The sequence below is a fragment of the Carassius auratus genome, chromosome 32 (genome assembly GCF_003368295.1).
Source record: "Carassius auratus strain Wakin chromosome 32, ASM336829v1, whole genome shotgun sequence".
NCBI lineage: Eukaryota > Metazoa > Chordata > Actinopteri > Cypriniformes > Cyprinidae > Carassius > Carassius auratus.
In genome coordinates this window covers 26,754,510-26,774,780 of record NC_039274.1, presented here as the reverse complement: position 1 = coordinate 26,774,780, position 20,271 = coordinate 26,754,510, and the positions used below count along the sequence as shown (strand labels likewise).

At 34.9% G+C, this 20,271-nt stretch overlaps 1 protein-coding gene across 2 annotated transcripts in view; it reads right to left on the bottom strand.

Annotated features, from left to right (window-relative positions):
* The window catches only part of LOC113051961 (synaptotagmin-7-like), a 106,138-nt gene that overhangs the window by 60,295 nt on the left and 25,572 nt on the right, over positions 1-20,271 (bottom strand). For both annotated transcript variants that reach the window (XM_026216160.1, XM_026216161.1), the window contains exon 2: positions 6,616-6,719. In XM_026216160.1, the coding sequence (XP_026071945.1) occupies positions 6,616-6,719 (104 nt within the window). The remainder of the gene's footprint in view (positions 1-6,615; positions 6,720-20,271) is intronic.

The window sequence follows — 20,271 nt, the reverse complement described above, 5'->3', positions numbered from 1 at the left end:
ACAATTGGAATCAGCTTCCAGAAGAGATCAAATGTGCTAAAACACTAGTCAAGATCTAATCTAGACTCAAAACCCATCTGTTTAGCTGTGCATTTATTGAATGAGCACTGTGCAATGTCCGAACTGATTGCACTATATTTTCAATGTTTTATTTTATTTTTATTTATTTTTTATGTAAAATCATTTTCTGTTTTTAAAAGTTTTAATCATTTTAAAAGTTTTAAAATTGCTTGTTTTATTTTTGTTATTATTTTTCTTCATGATTATTTTACTTTCTTTTATGTAAAGCACTTTGAATTACCATTGTGTACGAAATGTGCTATATAAATAAACTTGCCTTGCCTTGCCCAAAGAGTCAGGCTAAAGTGGTCAAACAGAGTTAATGCTTATTTATTGCAATTAATGAAAATGTTTTTAACAGATTTAGTTAACTATCATAACATTAAATAGAGACTGAGGCAAATGTGGCCAAATACTGTAAACACACATTCAGACAAAGTCACACATGCATAGTTAGGCCTGAAATTGAAAAGCATAATTTCAATGGACATTCAAGCCAAAAGACTACAGTTGAGCTTGAGAAAACACTCATATGCTTCCATAATGCACCATATGCAAACAGTCGTGCTTTTGGCAGACAACTGAGACAACTCTACTGATCGATGCAACCAATTACATAAAGGCTAATTACATCATATCCTGTCTGTCAAAGATGCACTCCTCCCCACCATCTCTTGATTGGCCAATCCATCTCAAAGTGATTCTGCAGGTGGAATATTTATTACAGAGTCCTCTGAAAGCCATCAGCCGCCAGCAGTTATGTAAGAGATGATAAATGATACAAATGGGAGGAAGAGAGAGCAGTGTCTTGGTTTGGGTGCAACAATAGCCTGCCAGTTTTGAGCATTTAAAATTATGTCACCTGCCAACATGCAGTGCTCCTCTGCAATGATCTGTCTACCGATGTAATGAGAGGTAACAAAAGAGGAAGCAAAACAAAAGTGTTCATACACAGGTACAAACATCTTGTGATTTGCAATACAAGCAAGCTATTTTGCATTAGGAGATATGAGTTTGAACTGGAATTTGTGCCATGCAGAATTTGAGCCAGGCAGATGCCGAGGACCCGAGGGCTCTGGCGACCAAGGTGGAGGCAAAGATTCGGAGATCCACTGTGGATCCGGAGCGACTGAGTACTGAGGAGGAGCAGAAGTGATAAAGGAGCCAGACAGAGCCCGAGAGACGAAGGGAAAAGGCGCAGCTGGAGGAGTGGAGTCCTGAGGTGCCGGATGGTCGACGCCAGACCAAGGTTGGAGCCGGAGGGACGGGGAAGCCCAGTGGAGCTGGTGACGGTGGAAGCAAAATGGAGCCACTGAGTCTATGAGCCAAGGTGGGGTCCAGGCCTCGGAGGCTGTATCCAGAGGTATTTCTCCAGCCATGGTGATGCTGGAGGATTGCAGACCTACAGAGCTCACACCGTAATGATGCTGGGCTGAGGGTTGTTTAAGAGTTGTTTAAGATAAGAAATGCTAGTGTAGATCTCTGACAGGCATGCAGTACGCTATCAAAGGTGGGGGAAAAAAAGTAAAGGGAAAGAAAAAAAAATCAAGGAGAAAAATAGCAAAGGCAGACTAGGAGTGGGTTTTCAAACAGAATTTATAATCACAAAAGACAGGCGAAGGAGCATGGGGAAACATGACATCATCAGCTGATAGAGAGTGTGAGACTGTCTGTAAGAGAAGCAGGGAGATCTTTCACAGGTTATCGTCTCACAACAAATCCAGCTCTTTCTCACATGTGAAGAGCACACGGAGAGCGCTGCATCACTGATACTTTTACATTACTTTTACACTGATACATTTCTCTCCATCTTTTGTTACATGATTCACTAGTGAAAATGATTCCTAACAGTCACATCGGAAAGAAAAGTGTTAGACAAAGGGATGGACATGGTCAGCAACAATACTCAAGTAGGCTGTGGTGTTTAAACGATGCTCAGTTGGTACTAAGGGGCCCAAAGTGTGCCAGGAAAATATCCCCCACACCATTACACCACCACCACCAGCCTTAACCATTGAGACAAGAGAAGATGAATCCATGCTTTCATGTTCTTTACACCAAATTCTGACCCTACCATCTGACCCAGACCAGGCAACATTTTTCCAATCTTCTTTTGTCCAATTTTGGTAAGCCTGTGTGAATTGTAGCCTCTGTTTCTTGTTCTTAGCTGACAGGAGCAGCACCTGGTGTGGTCTTCTGCTGCTGTAGTTCATCTGTTTCAGGGATCGATGTGTTGTGTGTTCAGAGATGCTCTTCTGCATACCTTGGTTGTAACGAGTGGTTATTTGAGTAACTGTTGCCTTTCTATCATCTCTAACCAGTCTGCCCAATCTCATCTGACCTCTGACATCAACAAGGCATGTTTGTCCACACAACTGCCGCTCACTGGGTATTTTCTCTTTTTCGGATCATTCTCTGTAAACCCTAGAGATGGTTGTGTGTGAAAATCCCAGTAGATCAGCAGTTTTTGAAATACTCAGACCAGCCCGTCTGGCACCAACAACCAATCCATGTTCAGAGTCCCTTAAATCCCCTTTCTTCCCAATTCTGATGCTCGGATTCATCTTCAGCAAGTTGTCTTCTCCACAGCTAGATGCCTACACTGAGTTGCTTCCATTTAATTGGCTGATTAGCAATTTGTGTTACCAAGCAATTGAACAGGTGTACTTGATAAAGTGTCCGGGGAGTATAGTACGATAGATGGATGAATAATAGATTGATGGATGGAAAGACCGATGCATGAAAGGATGGATGTATACAACAATAGGAAGATGGATGGATGGATGGATGGATGAATAGACAGACAGATAGAATAGATGAAGACAGACAGAAAGAGGAGTGGACAGTTAGATGGATGGATACATACAATGATAGATGGATAAATAGATGAATAGACATACAGAAGGAAGAATGGATTAGATATATATATATATATATATATATATATATATATATATATATATATATATATATATATATATATATATATATATATAGAGAGAGAGAGAGAGAGAGAGAGAGAGAGAGAGAGAGAGAGAGAGAGAGAGAGAGAAGGATGGATATATAGATGGATGAAGGGGTGGACACCCAATGACAGAATGATAGATATAGAAAATGATGGACGGATGGATGGATGGATAGAGAGAGAACAACAAAACGAGTGATAGATAGACGGATAGACAGAAGGATGGATCAAATGATAGATAGATAGATTGAAAGTTAGATAGATAGATAGATAGATAGATAGATAGATAGATAGATAGATAGATAGATAGATAGATAGATAGATAGATAGATAGATAGATAGATAGATAGATAGATTGAAAGTTAGATAGATAGATAGATAGATAGATAGATAGATAGATAGATAGATAGATAGATAGACAGACAGACAGATAGATAGATAGATAGATAGATAGATAGATAGATAGATAGATAGATAGATAGATAGATAGATAGATAGATAGATAGATAGATAGATAGATAGATAGATAGATAGATAGATAGATAGATAGATAGATAGATAGATAGATAGATAGATAGATTGAAAGTTAGATAGATAGATAGATGGATAGATGGATAGAAAGATGGATAGATGGATGGATAGATGGATGGATGGATGGATGGATGGATGGATAGATGGATAGAATTACAAACCAAAAACAAGTCATCACAAGTCATGGATGTGAACATGGATGGGTTGAAAGGCTGGAAATAAATATAAACAGAAAAATAATAATAAAAAAAAAAAAAAAAAAAAAAAACTGACCTTCTCACATTATGAATGTACAACATTTGAGATCAACTTCAGCGAGCGTTCTGTCCATTTCAACACGCTGATCTCTAATCTCTCCAGACTCAGAGCTGGATCAGACAGAGAGAAACTTTGTAGTCTTGACCTGAAACCGCCCAGTGCTGTCAAATCTATTTGGGAGAAGGAGAGTGAATGCAGTCTGTCGGCGCGGAGCGGAGCAGAGCAGAGCGTGGGGTGTTGTGGACAAAAAAACATATGAATCATTAGTGAGCCCTGCGGCGTGGCAGTATGAGGTATGAGAAACAAAAAGGCCAGAGAGACTCTCACTGTGCAACCTTACATAACACATCCCGACTTATTCACTCATTAAGATCAGTTCTGCTTCTGCTGATCAAAAGACTGACCACTTTCATTAAACCAAAAACACTAATCCTTATTTACAGCAACGGTCAAAGTCCGTTTGTAAAGGAGTTTGGATCATGATGACTCATGGCTGATGTTGGCACAGGTGAAAGAAAAAAATACTTTCAGCTTGAACCAAGGAAATCTGTTACACCACTTACGTTTTCTGGATTGTGATATTATTTACTTGACAATAAAGCACATTTTACCCTCAATTTATCATTCTTGTCATGCAAAAAAATGTCAGTAATAAATAAATCAATGTAATGTAATAATAATAATAGGTCGAATTCATACATACCTTTGTAATGCCTTTAATTTTGTTGATTTGAATAAAACTGGGTGTTTCTTTCTTCTTTATATATATTATATATATATACATATATATATATATATATATATATACATATATATATATATATATATATATACATATATATATATATATATATATATATATATATATATATATATATATATATATATATATATATATATATATATATATATTACAATTTACTAAAATGTAAAATGCTGTCTTGGCAACTAAAAAATAAAATATTCAAATAATACTATATAATATATTATTATAATTTTTAATGAAATAAAACATTAAATTTGAATTCAGACTGAATTAAAAATACACTAAATATAAAAATAAATAAAAATATAAAACAATGCACATATACAAATAAAAGCTAATTCAAATTTTTAATAAATTTCTAACAATAAACCATATAAAATTAAAAAAGAATCACATTCAAACAGAAACATGCCTTCATGTATTTTTCCTACTTTTCAAACATGTCATTTATAGATTGCATTGTTTTACTCATAACCTTACAATCCTAAAATATAAAAAAATAAGCAATATGACATTTCACTTGTTTACCAAAGAGACCAGATGAACTATAAAAGCAGTAAATGTCAATTATGCAAAAAGTGTGTGATTAGAATAAATATAATTCTAGCAAAGTAATTTAACTTAGAAAGACAAAAAAAGTCATTTCCAGCACAGAAAATGACAGACCTTTCCTGAGACATTCATGTCCATTGTCGAACATTTGTTAGAAAATAAAACAAACACACTTAAGTTTTCCCCCCAGCATGTTTTCATGAGATTCAGACTTCTAGAAATCAGTCACATATGTAGTTTTTGCATTAATAAACAGCTCTGAGTTTGGCAGAATCACAGGTACCAGGAAAGTTGCTCCCCGCCGAAAGCTCTAGTGTGAAAACACAATAAATTTTATGACAAAACTTTTTTTTCTAATAATTTTATAGTCACCAAACAGCAATTAAGAACAGTATGAAAACAGAGGACGAGAGAACAATCACATTCTGATTGAGACTGAAAATTACTACGTCTGAAAATGGCTAAAGAGGATGAGCAAAAAATGCTCAAGAAAATGAGCGAATAAAACGAGAAGCGAGTTTGTAATCCCTCATTGTAATAACATGAAGACGGTAGATGCCCGCAGGCCGGGCACGTGATGGGGAAGCCATTACTGAGTGTAATTAAAGCCTGAAATCTCTTTTTAGCCACCCTGCAGTCTTCCCGTCTGCCTCGCACTCCTCCTCTCTTTCCCTCCGTCTGGCCTGCGCTGACCATCTCAAAACTGATCACTCCTCTCAGATGACGAATGGAAAACACGGATTCTGTATTACGCATGCACGGTTGTGAAACGATGCCTTCACATTCGGCTACTCTTCTAGGCCAAAAGCAAGTGACACATTAATGTGCTAAAGGTAATTAATTTTGAAGAATAGGTGGTCCGTTTGGGGAGAGGATAATTCGATTCAAGTGACCCCAGGTGACTCATTTTGTTTATGGATTCTTTTTATCAACTGGCTATTAATCAAATGGCTATGTAATCACCTTTTTATGTTTATATATAAATAATTTAGCCTAATTATTCTTTTTCCTTAATACACGTTCTGTTCTTTCCTCCCTCACGATTCAGTCTCATTTGGCCGCCTTGCGCTGAATTGCTTTACAAGAGTTGAATGGCAAATCTTGTTCTGCAGAGGCTGAGGCTGAACAGAAAACTACAGGCTCAACAGCTAATTATCCAGAAAGAAAATGAGATTTACAACTATTGAAAGGCAATCTGTATGGAGGTCTGATGTAAACACAAACGAGGGCACACCATGCCCCCTCCTCCTGCTACTATATTAACAATACGCTGTTAAATCCTTCCATTGCGTTTTTAGTTTTCCATCAATCTATTTGTGTGCACAACACCAATTTGTGGAAATGGCAAACAAAAATAATTAGATGACCCCAAGGCAACTTCCCTATTTTTTTTCTGTTTTACATCTGAGCACCCAACACAAATATAGTGTGTTGAAATTTCAATGATATGGAAACTTCCTGTGCAGGAAGTGACATCACTCACCAATTTGCGCTGACACCATCCACAGACCCCGCATAGCGCCACCAGCCACACGACACACACCGTTAAACCCACCGATACCAGGAACACACTCAGAGACAAAGAACCTGCAGAGAGACGATTGCTTAATGTTAGAGCTGTCAAGGTTAATGCATTCACTTTGCATGTTGCTGTTAACTTTTCTTCAATCTGTGTCACGTCAGTAGTTTACCAACATGCTAATGTCAACTCTATTGGAATCAGTTGAGAGTGCATGGTGCTATTAATGTGGCACACAGAGTTGCTGCCTGTGCAGAGCGTCCCAAATCAGTCACTGGTGAGGATCTATCTTGATTAGGATGCTGCAGCAAGGCAGATCACTAAAACCAAGATTATATTTTAAAATAGCAAGGAAAATGTTTTACATTTTTCATGAAATGTCACAAGGCTGTTGCGATGCTTAAGGGGTCATTTAGCATTTCAAAGGGGGCACATCTTTAACAGTTTATGCACACATTTGTAACTAAATGAAATGCTGCTCAAATGAGTGGTTGTGTCATCTGAATGACAAAGTGACTCACAGCTTTCTCAGTCAAGTATATCCTAAAAACATGCACACACACACACAAAAAAAGATCCTGAAGAAACATGTTTAAAACAAACGAAATTAGAAATAAATAAATCATAGAAAATTCCGTAAAATAATTGCTTGTGAGTGTTAATGCTCTCAAATGTTTCATAATGATTTATAATAAAATAATATAAAACTTAAATAAAAAAAAAAAAAAAATTTATAGTATGAGTGAGGTACAACATCATGAAGAAACATGCTCTAATATGTAAAATAAATATGAAAATATTGTATGCGTGATGAAGAAACATGCTCTCTCTCTCTCTCTCTCTCTCATATATATATATATATATATATATATATATATATATATATATATATATATATATATATATATATATATACACACATATATATATATATATATATATATATATAATAAAATAGCATTTGAGTGAGTCTCAAATAAAATTCTAAAGAAATATGCTCTATAATAAAATTATAAAACAAATAAAATTAAATATTGTATGAGTGATGAGGCCTCAAGTACAATATCCTGAAGCATGCTTAATAAAAGAATACAATTAAAAACTAGCATATGAATGATGAAGTACATAATGAAGAAACATCTTTTAAAAAAACAATAATAATTAAATATTGCATTAATGATGAAGTCTCATATACAAAATCCTAAATACACATATTTAATCATAAAAGAATATAAAGTATAAAACTAAAATAATAATAATAAAAATAAAATATATGTAAGTGATAAATGTGATCCTGGACCACAAAACTAGTCATAAGGGTCAATTTCCCCAAATTGAGATTTATACAACATATAAGCTTTCTATTGATGTATGGTTTATCAGGATCTGACAATATTTGGCCGAGATACAACTGTTTGAATATCTGGAATCTGAGGATGCAAAAAAATCGAAATACTGAGAAAATCACCTTTAAAGTTGTCCAAATGAAGTTCTTAGCAATGCATGTTTTGAAATATTTACAGTAGGAAATTTACAAAATATCTTCATGGAACATGATCTTTACTTAATATCCTAATGATTTTGACCCATACAATGTTTTTTTTTTTTTTATGGCTTTTGCTAAAAATATACCCAAGCGACAAAAATATGGTTTATAATAAAATAAAAATAATCTATGGTTATAAATGTTTTCATTTCATTTTCATTCATTACTTAAGCTGACCTGTAATTTACTGCTCCATTGGTATTTTTTTATTAGGTTAAGAAACGTTTTTTGAAGGACAGAAAATGATTTCTCTGGTGCAGTAGTGAAGTGAGAAGGGGGCGGTGAAATAAAACACAGGCAGCTGCTCAGAAAAGTGAGATACGCAAAATGGAGAGCAGCTGTATAATCCAGTTAAAATGACTAAAACACATCTGGAATATATTATAGTCTGGTTCAATACAACCAAACTGACCCCGTCATGAGAGTTTAGGTGAGGTCTGAGTCACAGCACAACCGTGAGACTTTCAGAGCCGAGGAGATTTAAGCAGAAGGTGAGGAGATGTGGTGTTGAAGACCAGCAAAACGGAAAAGCTCTGAAAGGACGCCATCGCCTCTTTCTTATTTCCTTTTGAAACTGGTGTTTAGAAGCACAGTTGAAAAGTTTGGAAGGGTAATACTTTAGATCAAAAAAGTGAGAGAAAATCTGACAGTAATCTGGTAACTGAGAGGGCGAGGGAAAGCGGAAATAATATATATTGCGGAACAAAAAGAAAGAAAGAAAAAGAGCCGTGGAGGTTCTGTCAGAAAGAGGGCAGAAGGGAGCAGGATAAATGATTTTATAATGCCTCTAAGAAATATAAAAATGAGGAAAATTACAGTGAGAGGAGAAAGAGGAGATGAATGTGTGCCGAGGTTATCTTTTTATTTAATGGTATCAGATTATTAGTCTTAGACGTCTGACTAACAGTATAAAGTCTGATTCACATCCCAGCTAAGAACTGCTTACTTAAACTAGAACTTAAACTATTAACTAATGTTAACAAAGATTAATAAATACAGTAATAAATGTATTGTTCATATTAATTAATGAATTAACTAACATTAACTAATGGACCATTATTCTAAAGTGTTACCTTTTTTTCTTGTTTTGTAAAAACCTCTCAACAGCCTTATACAAGTTACATCTAGACGCTAAACTGTGTAAAATAACAAACTTACGGTAAGAAAAATTTACTTATATAAAGATTTATTTTCTTAAAACAAGTCTCAATATCTTATATATAGCTATTTTTTAAGATTTTACAATTTTAATTTTAAAGGTATTTTTCTTTGAAATGAAGAAACATGCTTACATTTTTTTTTAAATTTTTATTGAATAGTTATTTATTTAAAGCTTTACAAAAGGAATAAAACAAAAAGAAAAGAAAGATGAAAAATATATATATATGAGCAATAAATGTCTAGTACAAAATCCTGAAGAAACATGGTTTATAAAAGAATAGAAAGAATAGAAGGTATAAACATAACATAAATAAAAAATAAAAACCAGCATATGAAAATAAAAAGTGCATAAGTGATAAAGGTCTTAAATGAAATCCTACAGAAACATGCTTTAAAATACTAATTGAAAATATGATTTGTATATTAATTAATTAATTAATTAATTCATTCATTCATTTACTGAATTGGGAAGCATTTTATCTGAAATGGATCACACCACAATAAAAAACCTGTATGGGGAAAATAAATTATTCATTATTTTTCAATAATCGTGTGACACTGAAACAAAACGTTGGGTGATAAACACAGATATATGTATTAGTGATCATAGTGAATTTCAGCTTCATTCCTCATTCACCTGTGGATATCTTCATTTGTGTTGGTAACACTCATTGTACTGTGAAAGACTAGAAACCCCTTCTGCTCTAAAGTGTCTCTGAGGGGTGATATCTGAAAATCACTCTCCATTGACTGCACCATTAGCAACTTTATCTAGCATTTCTGGCCTTTCAGAAGCAGTAACAATGAGAGGGAAGAAAGGAAGCAATATGGAGAAGATGAGAGAATAAGATCAGAAAATGACCCGAGACAGATTTTAGTGATTACTCTGAAAGGGCAAAATTCAGAGCTGAAAAACGGGCTCCTGTTTCATTAAGAAGTGTGAATTTGAAGTAAATCGGTCACACTGTACAAGAAGTAGAGTTTTTCAAAACTTTCAAACAAGGCTGCGACGCTGCATGTAAAAATTACAATTCTTTTAAAGGGAACATCGGATGCAAAAGTCACTTTTACATGATGTTTGCATATAAGTATGTCTTAGCAGTGTGTGGACACAACCACCCTACAGTGACAAAAAACCATTCATCACTGCTTTTTTTAATCCCAAAAAACCCAAACAGTCTCAATTATCAAGCCATTTTTGATTTTCAGAGCAGTATGACATCATACTGATCAGGCCCCGCCCACGGCCCCTTACGGACTGTCCCGTATTAGCATATTTCCACCCTCAGTTCACCATTTTCACCACTTCTGAGCAGATGGATGTAAAAGTAAGCATAAGAGTCTTTCCTCCCAACATCAGAGCCACTGAGGATGCAGTGGATTTGTTTTGCTTTTGATGGTAATGCACCCCAGAATACACAAAAAATGGAAGAGGGGGTGGGGTGAGAAGTAACTCATTATCAATTAAAGAGACATTCACCGAAACAGGGTCTGTGAACAAAAAGGGTTTTGTTTTACATGATAATTAAGGAATTTTAACCCAAAGTATGTTAAAGACATTCTAAGACCCTAAAGAATCTTACCAACTTGTAGATAATGGGCATCTGAAATCCTCTTTAAAAATTCGACGAGACACAAGGGTCATGCGTGTCCGTAAAAAAAAAACAATGGAAAAGTAGCACATCGGAGGAAAAACATGTTCTGTGTAAACGGCCCCTAACACTACCTTTCAAGAGTTTGGCATCTGTAAGAGTCTTTGTTGTTTTTAAAAGAAAATATATATATTTTTTAATTCTACTTTACAAATTCAGACGTACAAACTGAATCGGAAAATAAAGGTCATTCTCAATTAAGTTCTGAGTCCCGGTCTCTAATCTGTGTTTTGGGATCATTGTCAAACAATTTGACACTGATTTTGCCAAGTAAGACATGTTCATGGATCAACATCTTTTGATGATCCTGGATCAACATTACTGTCCAAAAATATAGACTTAACCCAATCCCTACCCCTAAACCTAACCCTACCCATAATTTATTCCTAATATCAGTGGGAAATTATAGCTGATTGACAAGAGTATAGAAACACCTAACCCTGATTGCAAGCCTAAAACTGATATTTCCTGAAAAGTTATATCTCAATTCTGATTGGTTGATTGAAATGTTGATCCAGGAACATGCTGTACTTGGTGAAACCACGCTCGCCGACACGACATACATGCCACAAGCCAATTAGTGCCTAAACAAAAATTGCTCCTCATGTCTTGATAAAGTCTGTTATGACACACTTCCCAAAGGATAACATCCCTGTTGCCCGGTGCATTATGGGTCATGGCAACGTGTGACAAATCGAGCCGTGCCATGTCTCATTGGACATTTCTCAAGCAGTGGCGGGAAAGATTCTGACAGGGCTGTGCCAAATAACTGACAAGATTATTTGTGGGTCAGATCCCAAGCAAAGCCATGAGAGCAGATCCCTCACTTGTGTGTGATGGGACGTCTGAACTGGCATAATGGCACTGAGTGATAGACAGAGACGGATTTCAGCCCAACTTTCACAGCTGATGATGTACAGTCGACGCATGATTGTATACATAACGTGATTTAAAGGAATAGTTCACCCAAAAGTTTGTCTACCAGGGTCTATTTAGTGCATCTCATTCCCTCAGCCACACAAACTATTAGAATAACAAAGACCAATGATTTAAACTCATTATGCCTCTGCAGTGTCTGCTGATAAACATTTATCCAATCTTACAATACTTGCTCATCCTGGATGGCAAAAATAGGCATTTTAGCTCCCTGTCGAGGAAAACCAATCGTCTAGACCAGTGGTTTTCAACCTGTGGAAATATATATATTAGGGCCGGGACTTTAACGCGTTAATTGAGATTAATTAATTACACAAAAAATAACGCGTTAACTAAGATTAATTAATTACAGAAAAAAAAAATTCCCGCATTTTTAATAACTTATTTTTGCACCGCGGAACGTTTCTCACTGGATGCGTTTCGGCGGGACCGATTATACTGGAGCACCAACTAGCGTTCGCATATCACTGCAGCACATCTAGCCTCAAGTATCACCTCAACGCAAAACATATAGCAGCTAGCGTGGACTTTACACTTTATGTTGAACTATATATTATTTTGTTGGTGCAACAGTTTATGTTGAACTCTTTATTGTTTTGGCCAAGGTTATTGAGAGTTGGACTTAGTATGTTATGGCCTCTGAAGCAACAGAGAGATGTTTTCTAATAGTCAGTGTTTCCAATGTTCTGAATGTAATTGACAGTATTGTGTTTTACTTAAAAAAAACACCTTACAGAAGGTTCCAGCACCTATAAGCTTCTCTGAATTTCTGAAATGTACTATTTCTAAATTGTTTCTAAATATGCTATTGATATACTTCATGGCAAAAATTGCACTGGTCTGCTAGACGTGGTTGAACAAAAATTAACAATATTTTGTTGCTTAATCTTATGTATTCAGTCATTATTCAATGGTATACTATAAATCCATGTGAAAAAAATTACTTCTCACTGTTCTCATGTAAAATTTTTATATGCGATTAAAATGCGATTAATTTCAATTAATTAATTACAAAGCCTCTAATTAATTAGATTAATTTTTTTAATCGAGTCCCGGCCCTAATATATATATATATATATATATATATATATATATATATATATATATATATATATATATATATATATATATATATATATATATTATAAAGATGTAAATAAAACAAAGATTATTAGATTGTTTTACAAGAAAACAGAATTTCATTTTTTCCTACTTTAGAATTTCATGTTTTATTCACTGTTACTTGAGTGAATTCTGTTACAAAGTAAATACTACTAAATTTTTTTTCAGCATATTGTATCATATCACACTTTAAAATAATAATTAAAAAAACATCTGTGATATATATGGTAAAATACCAGGAGCTGTGGCTGCCAGAAATTTATGGTAAAAAGACTTCAATTCAGTTACAGACTTCAATTCACAGGAAAAAAAGAGAAAAAAATTTATTTACTGATACAATGTTAATATGCCAACATAATGAAGTACTAATATCTGTTCTGTGTCACTAAAATACACTCGTAACCACCAAAAACAGGTGGTGATGTCATATGATGACATCAAAGATCAGCACAAAAGCTGAGAATGGAAATGTTTATATATAGAAGGTGCACAGTGTCATTCACACATATACTAAACACCATTGTGGTAACACACATGACACTGAAATCATGCCTTAAACATTCATTTAACATTAACAACATAATGCAAGATAAAACCCTAATGCACACAACTGAGAATCAGTTATTTCAACAACAAAAAACATCATGCAGGGAATTATTCACTGTACATAGTATGGAAACTTGCTGTTAACTAATTAGCAGTTTTTTTTATATACTTTCACTTTCACAATAGTTTTTACCGGTGAAACATAACAGCACACAGGACAGAAATTAACTTACTTCAAACAAATGACTTTAACGAATACATTAAAGCTGCACCTAATGCAACCATGAGATGGCTAATGATTTGAAAAGATGATGAGTATTTATAATAATAATAATAATAATAATAATAATAATAATAATAAACTGGAAAACAACAGTATGTGGTAATAATAGAATACAACATTGTCTTGTAAATGTACTACTGTTGAAAAGCTTTTCTTCCAAAGGAATTCATTAAATTGATCAAACGTGACAGTAGAGACATTAATAATATATATTTTTTAATTTTGACAAAAATATTATGCAGCACAACTGTTTTATTGACAATAATAAGAAATGTTTCTTAATGATGCTGAAATAAATTACATTTTAACTTATGAAATGTAATTAATTTAAAATGAATTAAATAAATTACAGTTTAACGTTTGTTCACTTAGAAAATGGTAATTTTCAATTACAATATTTCACAATATTACAGTTTTTAGTGTATTTTCTATCCTAAATGAAGCCTTGGTAAGCATCTATCTATCTATCTATCTATCTATCTATCTATCTATCTATCTATCTATCTATCTAGCTAGCTAGCTAGCTTCACATGCAAAAGCCATTTCAGATAGTATTGTATCACTGTATCACACCATACTGTATTATATCCAAATGGCTTCACTTATTATTAATACGATGTATTACGATCAAATCAACCTTCAAGTGCAGTGGTTGAAATGCATTAGTACATTCTAGAACAACGCTTTCAGATCGTGCACCGGTTTCAGGTCCGCAGGGAAGCCATTAGTAAACCATGTATCAACAAATGATGTGAGTGCCCTTAAAGCAGCTAAATTGCAGCGAGAACTGGGGCCTCTTTGATCTGATCAAAGAAAAAGTGCAGACTGCAGACAAAACAGGATAAAAGCCAGAGGGGGATACTTCTTTACCGGCTGCTAAAGATCAGGAAGAATCACAGGGCAAAGGAGCAGGTCCAAAACACGAACCCTGATAGCGTGTCGGAAGCGAGAGCCAGGTCTCCAGCAACCTACTTACAGACGGGCCGGCAGAGACTGGAGCCCATTCGCAGCTCTACATGTCTGCACAGCACGTCAAGAGGCTTATTTAGGCTAACTCTGGCCCTGGCGCGGTCCCCAAAGATCCAGCTGTCATCAACTCAGTGCCTATATCAGGAACTGCATTTCTTGTCATTGGGAGATGGAAAAAAACTGGAGCAAATGAATGTTTGTTCACTCATATTAGAATTTCTTTTTACAAAATTGTATAGAAAAAAAAACTGGAGCAATCAATTTTTTTTATTTTTTTTTTGTGACTGTACAGCATTTTATTTATTTACCCTTTATTTGACTTTATAATAATAACAACTTTTTTTTTGCATTTTTCATATTTATAATCATCATATTTTTGTATGTAGTTTCAGTAATTTTTATATCCATTTTAGCTATTTTAGCACATCAAATTATTTAAAATATAGAATTAATACATTATTTTAAATATATAAATTAATAAACTAAATGAGCTAAAGCTGAAAAAAGTAATAAACTTTGTGTATCCTGTGTGTGTATTTATGAATTATGTGTGTGCATGTATAAATCCTATGTGTACATATGTGAATGTAGTGTGTGCATTTATCTTTATTGAGACTCTTTTAGTTCCATAAAAGACAATCAGGATGAGCCAATCAGAGATTATGTAATACAGATCTATGATGCCGGACAGCGGCCCGGACGATCCGGCTTTCCATTACAAGATACTTTCCATCTAAAGATGATCATACGCCAAAGAACCTCATCTATTTTTAAAGCAAAATGTCCTGCTGGGATTTCAGCAGTCACAGGTACTTTATTTGAGTCTGGATGCTTTTGTTACATCTGGAGTTATTATTACTACAATTCCCAAACACTTCCCACTGTCTGCCACTGATCAAACAAACAGAGAGTCCCGTCCCGAACGCGTTTCATTGAATCTCATAATTCAAGAAAAACACTGACATAAACGCTAACAAGAGTGATTCAATTCATATCATAGTTTATTTATAATTTTTATATCAGTCAACATTTATTTTATTTCAAGTAATTCATGTTTTTATGGTTTTTAGTTAACTATAATAACCCTGATTAAAATGCACATTGATGAAAATCTATTTAGGAAAAATGATTGGAGAACAGTGTTTTCAGAAGAAGAAAACTGTAAAAACAACTAATAATTTTATTGTGCTATGTTGAGAATTTGCCCTACAGATGTACTGTATACAATATATAAGAAGAGGACCTCTGATGCCAACCCTGTAACAACATAAACTACCAATTTTTTACCAAAGTTTGATTGCAACATATAAGCATTGCTGTAGTGTTCATCGTCTGTTTGATTACGTTGTCATTAACTGAATTGTACCATACATTTCTGCAATATTATGTACATAAATATTACATAATCACCACTGACAAGCTAGTATTAAATACATTTTCTGTAAAGCTACTTTGCAACAATTTGTATTGTGAAAAGTGCTATACTAATAAATATGAATTGAATAATAATATGAATTAGTTATAGCCACAAAATAAATGTAATACTATTATTATGTTTGAACAGACAATGAGGAAGGTGAATTTGAAATATATGCAGGTAAACAAATAAAATATTGAATCCTTTTTATTTTCATTTGTTTCAATTTGGTGTTTTTATGTTAAAATTGTTTATGTTGATTTCATATTTTTTCTGATTTCATTATGTAAATACATTTAGAGGCTAATAATTAATGACTAGATTCAATCACTAAAAGTATAAAAATATATGCTATTTTAGTGGATTTTCATGAAAAAGAAAACCTCATCAAAAACAACTCACAGAATTAATTGAGAGTTTGGCTGCACACACACACACACACACACACACACACACAAAACATCCGACCTGAAATCACTTCCTCTCTTTTTTCCTCTCAAAGCGAGACCCAGAAACACAGATTCTCACAGCCTGTACTCAAAGATGAATCAATGAAATCAAAGCAAGTAAAAAACTGGATCATTTTAATTGATTTCAAACCACAACTCAACACAGAAGACAAAGCCAGGGCATATTAACTTGCTCTCAATGTTTGGTTATGGAATGCAATGGAACACAACAAGTGATTTGTTTTGAGGAAGCAGTAACATGAGAAGTTCTAGCAATTAAAGGGGGGGTGAAATGCTCGTTTTCACTCAATATCCTGTTAATCTTGAGTACCTATAGAGTAGTACTGCATCCTTCATATCTCCAAAAAGTCTTTAGTTTTATTATATTCATAAGAGAAAGATAGTGTGTACCGATTTTTCCCGGAAAAACACGACTGGCTGAAGGGGTGAAGTGTGGGCGGAGCTAAAGAATCACGAGCGCCAGTAGGCTTTTACGTTGAGAGCATGTGGAAACTAACTGTGACATTACCGTGAGGGAAAAACCATCATCCAAAACAAACCATGGCTAACAGTCAGATTCAGCCGTTTATTTATGATCCAGAATCAGATCCAGAGGCTGAAACTGAACGAGAGCAGCAGCAGCAACGACTCGCTCCGAGCGGGGCTCGAACCCGGGTCTCCGGCATGGGAGGGGACGCACTAACAAGGAGGCAGAGATATTTGAAGCAGTTTTACTCACCGCCTGTGGTTCCAACACGATCGTGACCCTTTTTCGTTGGGATTGCATCATCCTTAAGAAATAAACAATACGCAAATCCGGCGTCAAACTGGGCCTTGTTTGTAAAACAAGCATCTTCGAAATGCAGGGAACAAACACAAACACTTGCACAACTCCGTTGATACTCTGTAAAAATAAACTCCATCCACTGGTCCCTTAATGCTGTTTCTCTTTTGGTAATCTGTGAAGGGTTGTCTTGCCCTGGCAACCAAAAACACACTTCTTTTGTGACATTTCGCGACGCTCTCGCTCTGATCAGTGAAGTCTGTTGTGCTCTCAGTGCTCTGCTATACGGGAGCGCGCACTCTTCCGGGAGAAGTGCCTTAGGACCCATATAAGGAAATTCCGCTCCATCTAACGTCACACAGAGCCATACTCGAAAAAAACTTTCCGGAACTTGTGACAAACCAGAAGAGTATTTTGGGAACAAAAATACTCCTTCAAACGTACAACTTAATTTTTGAAACTTTGTCCATGTTTAGCATGGGAATCCAACTCTTGAACAGTGTAAAAAACTCAGTATGCATGAAATAGCATTTCACCCTCCCTTTAATGTTTTTGGCGGCATGTTTTAATTAGAATTTTAGTCTAGTCTTTGTGTGAAGCTATCACTTTAGTTTTTATTACTTTTAGTCACGTTCATACTCTTTTTAGTCTAGTCAAGTTTCAGTCAACTAAAATTCTAAACATTTTAGTCAGAATTATCCATGACTATTCTCATCTAGTTTTAGTCGATGAAAACGGATGACTTTTAGTCAATGAACATTTTATTTTAGTCTCTTTTTAGTAATGCAATTCCTTTTAACCCAGTCAATATAGTATAAGGACCTAGTAGTATAGCGAAACCTAAATTTTCTTCTAGCCAAACCTTATATACTCAAGAATAGATCCATTCCAGATATGGAAGATGCTCTGATTTTAATTTACAACATTTATTTTACCAACCAAACATGTTAGAAGTACACACCTCGGTTCCTTTCTCTGTGTCAGACAAAAACTTTGTTAATAATAATAATAATAATAATAATAATAATAATAATAACAACACGACTAAATGAGATGAAATAACGTTATAACATTTCGTTTCGTCTCGTTTTGGTCAACGAAAATGAAGAGACATTTTAGCATATTTTTTATTTTGTAAACCACATTTTGTTTTGTTTTTATTTGTCAATATTGCATTATACATTTAATTATAGTCATCGTCACATGACCAGAATTTACGTTGCGTCTTGTCTCGTTTTCGTCACGATAATTTTAGTCATCATTTTCGTTGATGAAAGCAACACTACTAGCAATACCCACTTTGAAACATCGTCCAGAATACTACAAGTTAGAACAGGGAGAGATGAAGAAATGGTAAAGGCATTGAAATAGTCAGCAGGACGCAGTAAAGTGCTCTTTATAAACAGCTGTGTTTTTCTAATCCAGTGTGTGTGGTAGAGTCCAGCACAGCCATGGACCAGCACAGCACAGCCATGGACACGGGTTCAACTTCCAGGACAAATACTGACACATTAACAGCCTAAATTTAATAAACGTGTCTTCCAAACAGAGTATGAATGGAGTATAGTGGACTGACAGCTGTGTGAATGCAGCTATTGAGCAAAAGCACGTCTAGATTATGAGCTGGAGGCGAACTGCCAGCCCTTCTCTGTGTACAGCACCCCTGAAGAGGCCAGATGAGAGTCCTGCTGCGCCCCCCTGCAGTCACGACACACACAGACAGAATATTCCTGCACAGGAACATGTCCAAACTTACAGCTTGAGCCTATTTTGTTCTACCTTGTGCTTTTCATAATCCATGCTGAAAAATGCGCCTTAATGTGTTGAGATCCTGGTAAAATGCCTTACAGATAAAACATACTTGATCTTACTGACTTATTTTATCTTTTAAATTGACGAACTAAAACCATGAAAGCAATTTTCTTTACCTTAGATAAATGTTAACTGTAATATTTATTTATCATTTTACGACATATCAGCATTAAAGGCTATATTCATGGCAAATAATAATATTGAACATTGTCTTAACAACAATCAGTCAGTGAATTTTACACTTCATTATTTATACAACATAAAATATATATCGTGACTTATATGCTATCTGCGCAAAATGCCCCGAATGCACGAACGTGTCTGTGGGTCTCTGAATGAACTCATTTTGTGGACGCGTTCTTCACGCAACAACATGCAGAAACACAGCAACTAAGCCACACAAATTCACAGCTCAAAATCAACAGTTTTATTATAATAGTGTTCTCATTATAATTGTTATGTATATAACAGTCACAATTATAGTTATTAATATTAACTGCATTGTTGTTTGTCCTGCTCGTGCTGAAGGGATAATCATGTAGTACTACAATAAAGTGCTTTACTGCAGCGCAACTCAACCAAATGCATCTTATATGAGATAAATAATAAATACACGATATATATAAACCAGATGAAATGTTTTGAAATCACTTGTACCCTACCTAATCGAAAAAAAATCCAGTGACGGTGTCAATTAGAGTCTTGTTAAAAGGGTCATATGATGTTGCTAAAAAAAGTAGTTTCGCTTTAACAACAAAACACAGCGTCTCCACACATGGCAGCGGCAGCAACAACAATACTACAGTGAGAATCAAAGGTCACGCCTTCTTTCTTTACGTGAACATGTGGGCGGTGTTATGCAAATCTTCCCACACAGTGACGTAGACATGTGGGGGCGTGTTAGAACGAGCCATTTTAGGAGGGCGTGATTAACTCTTAACTT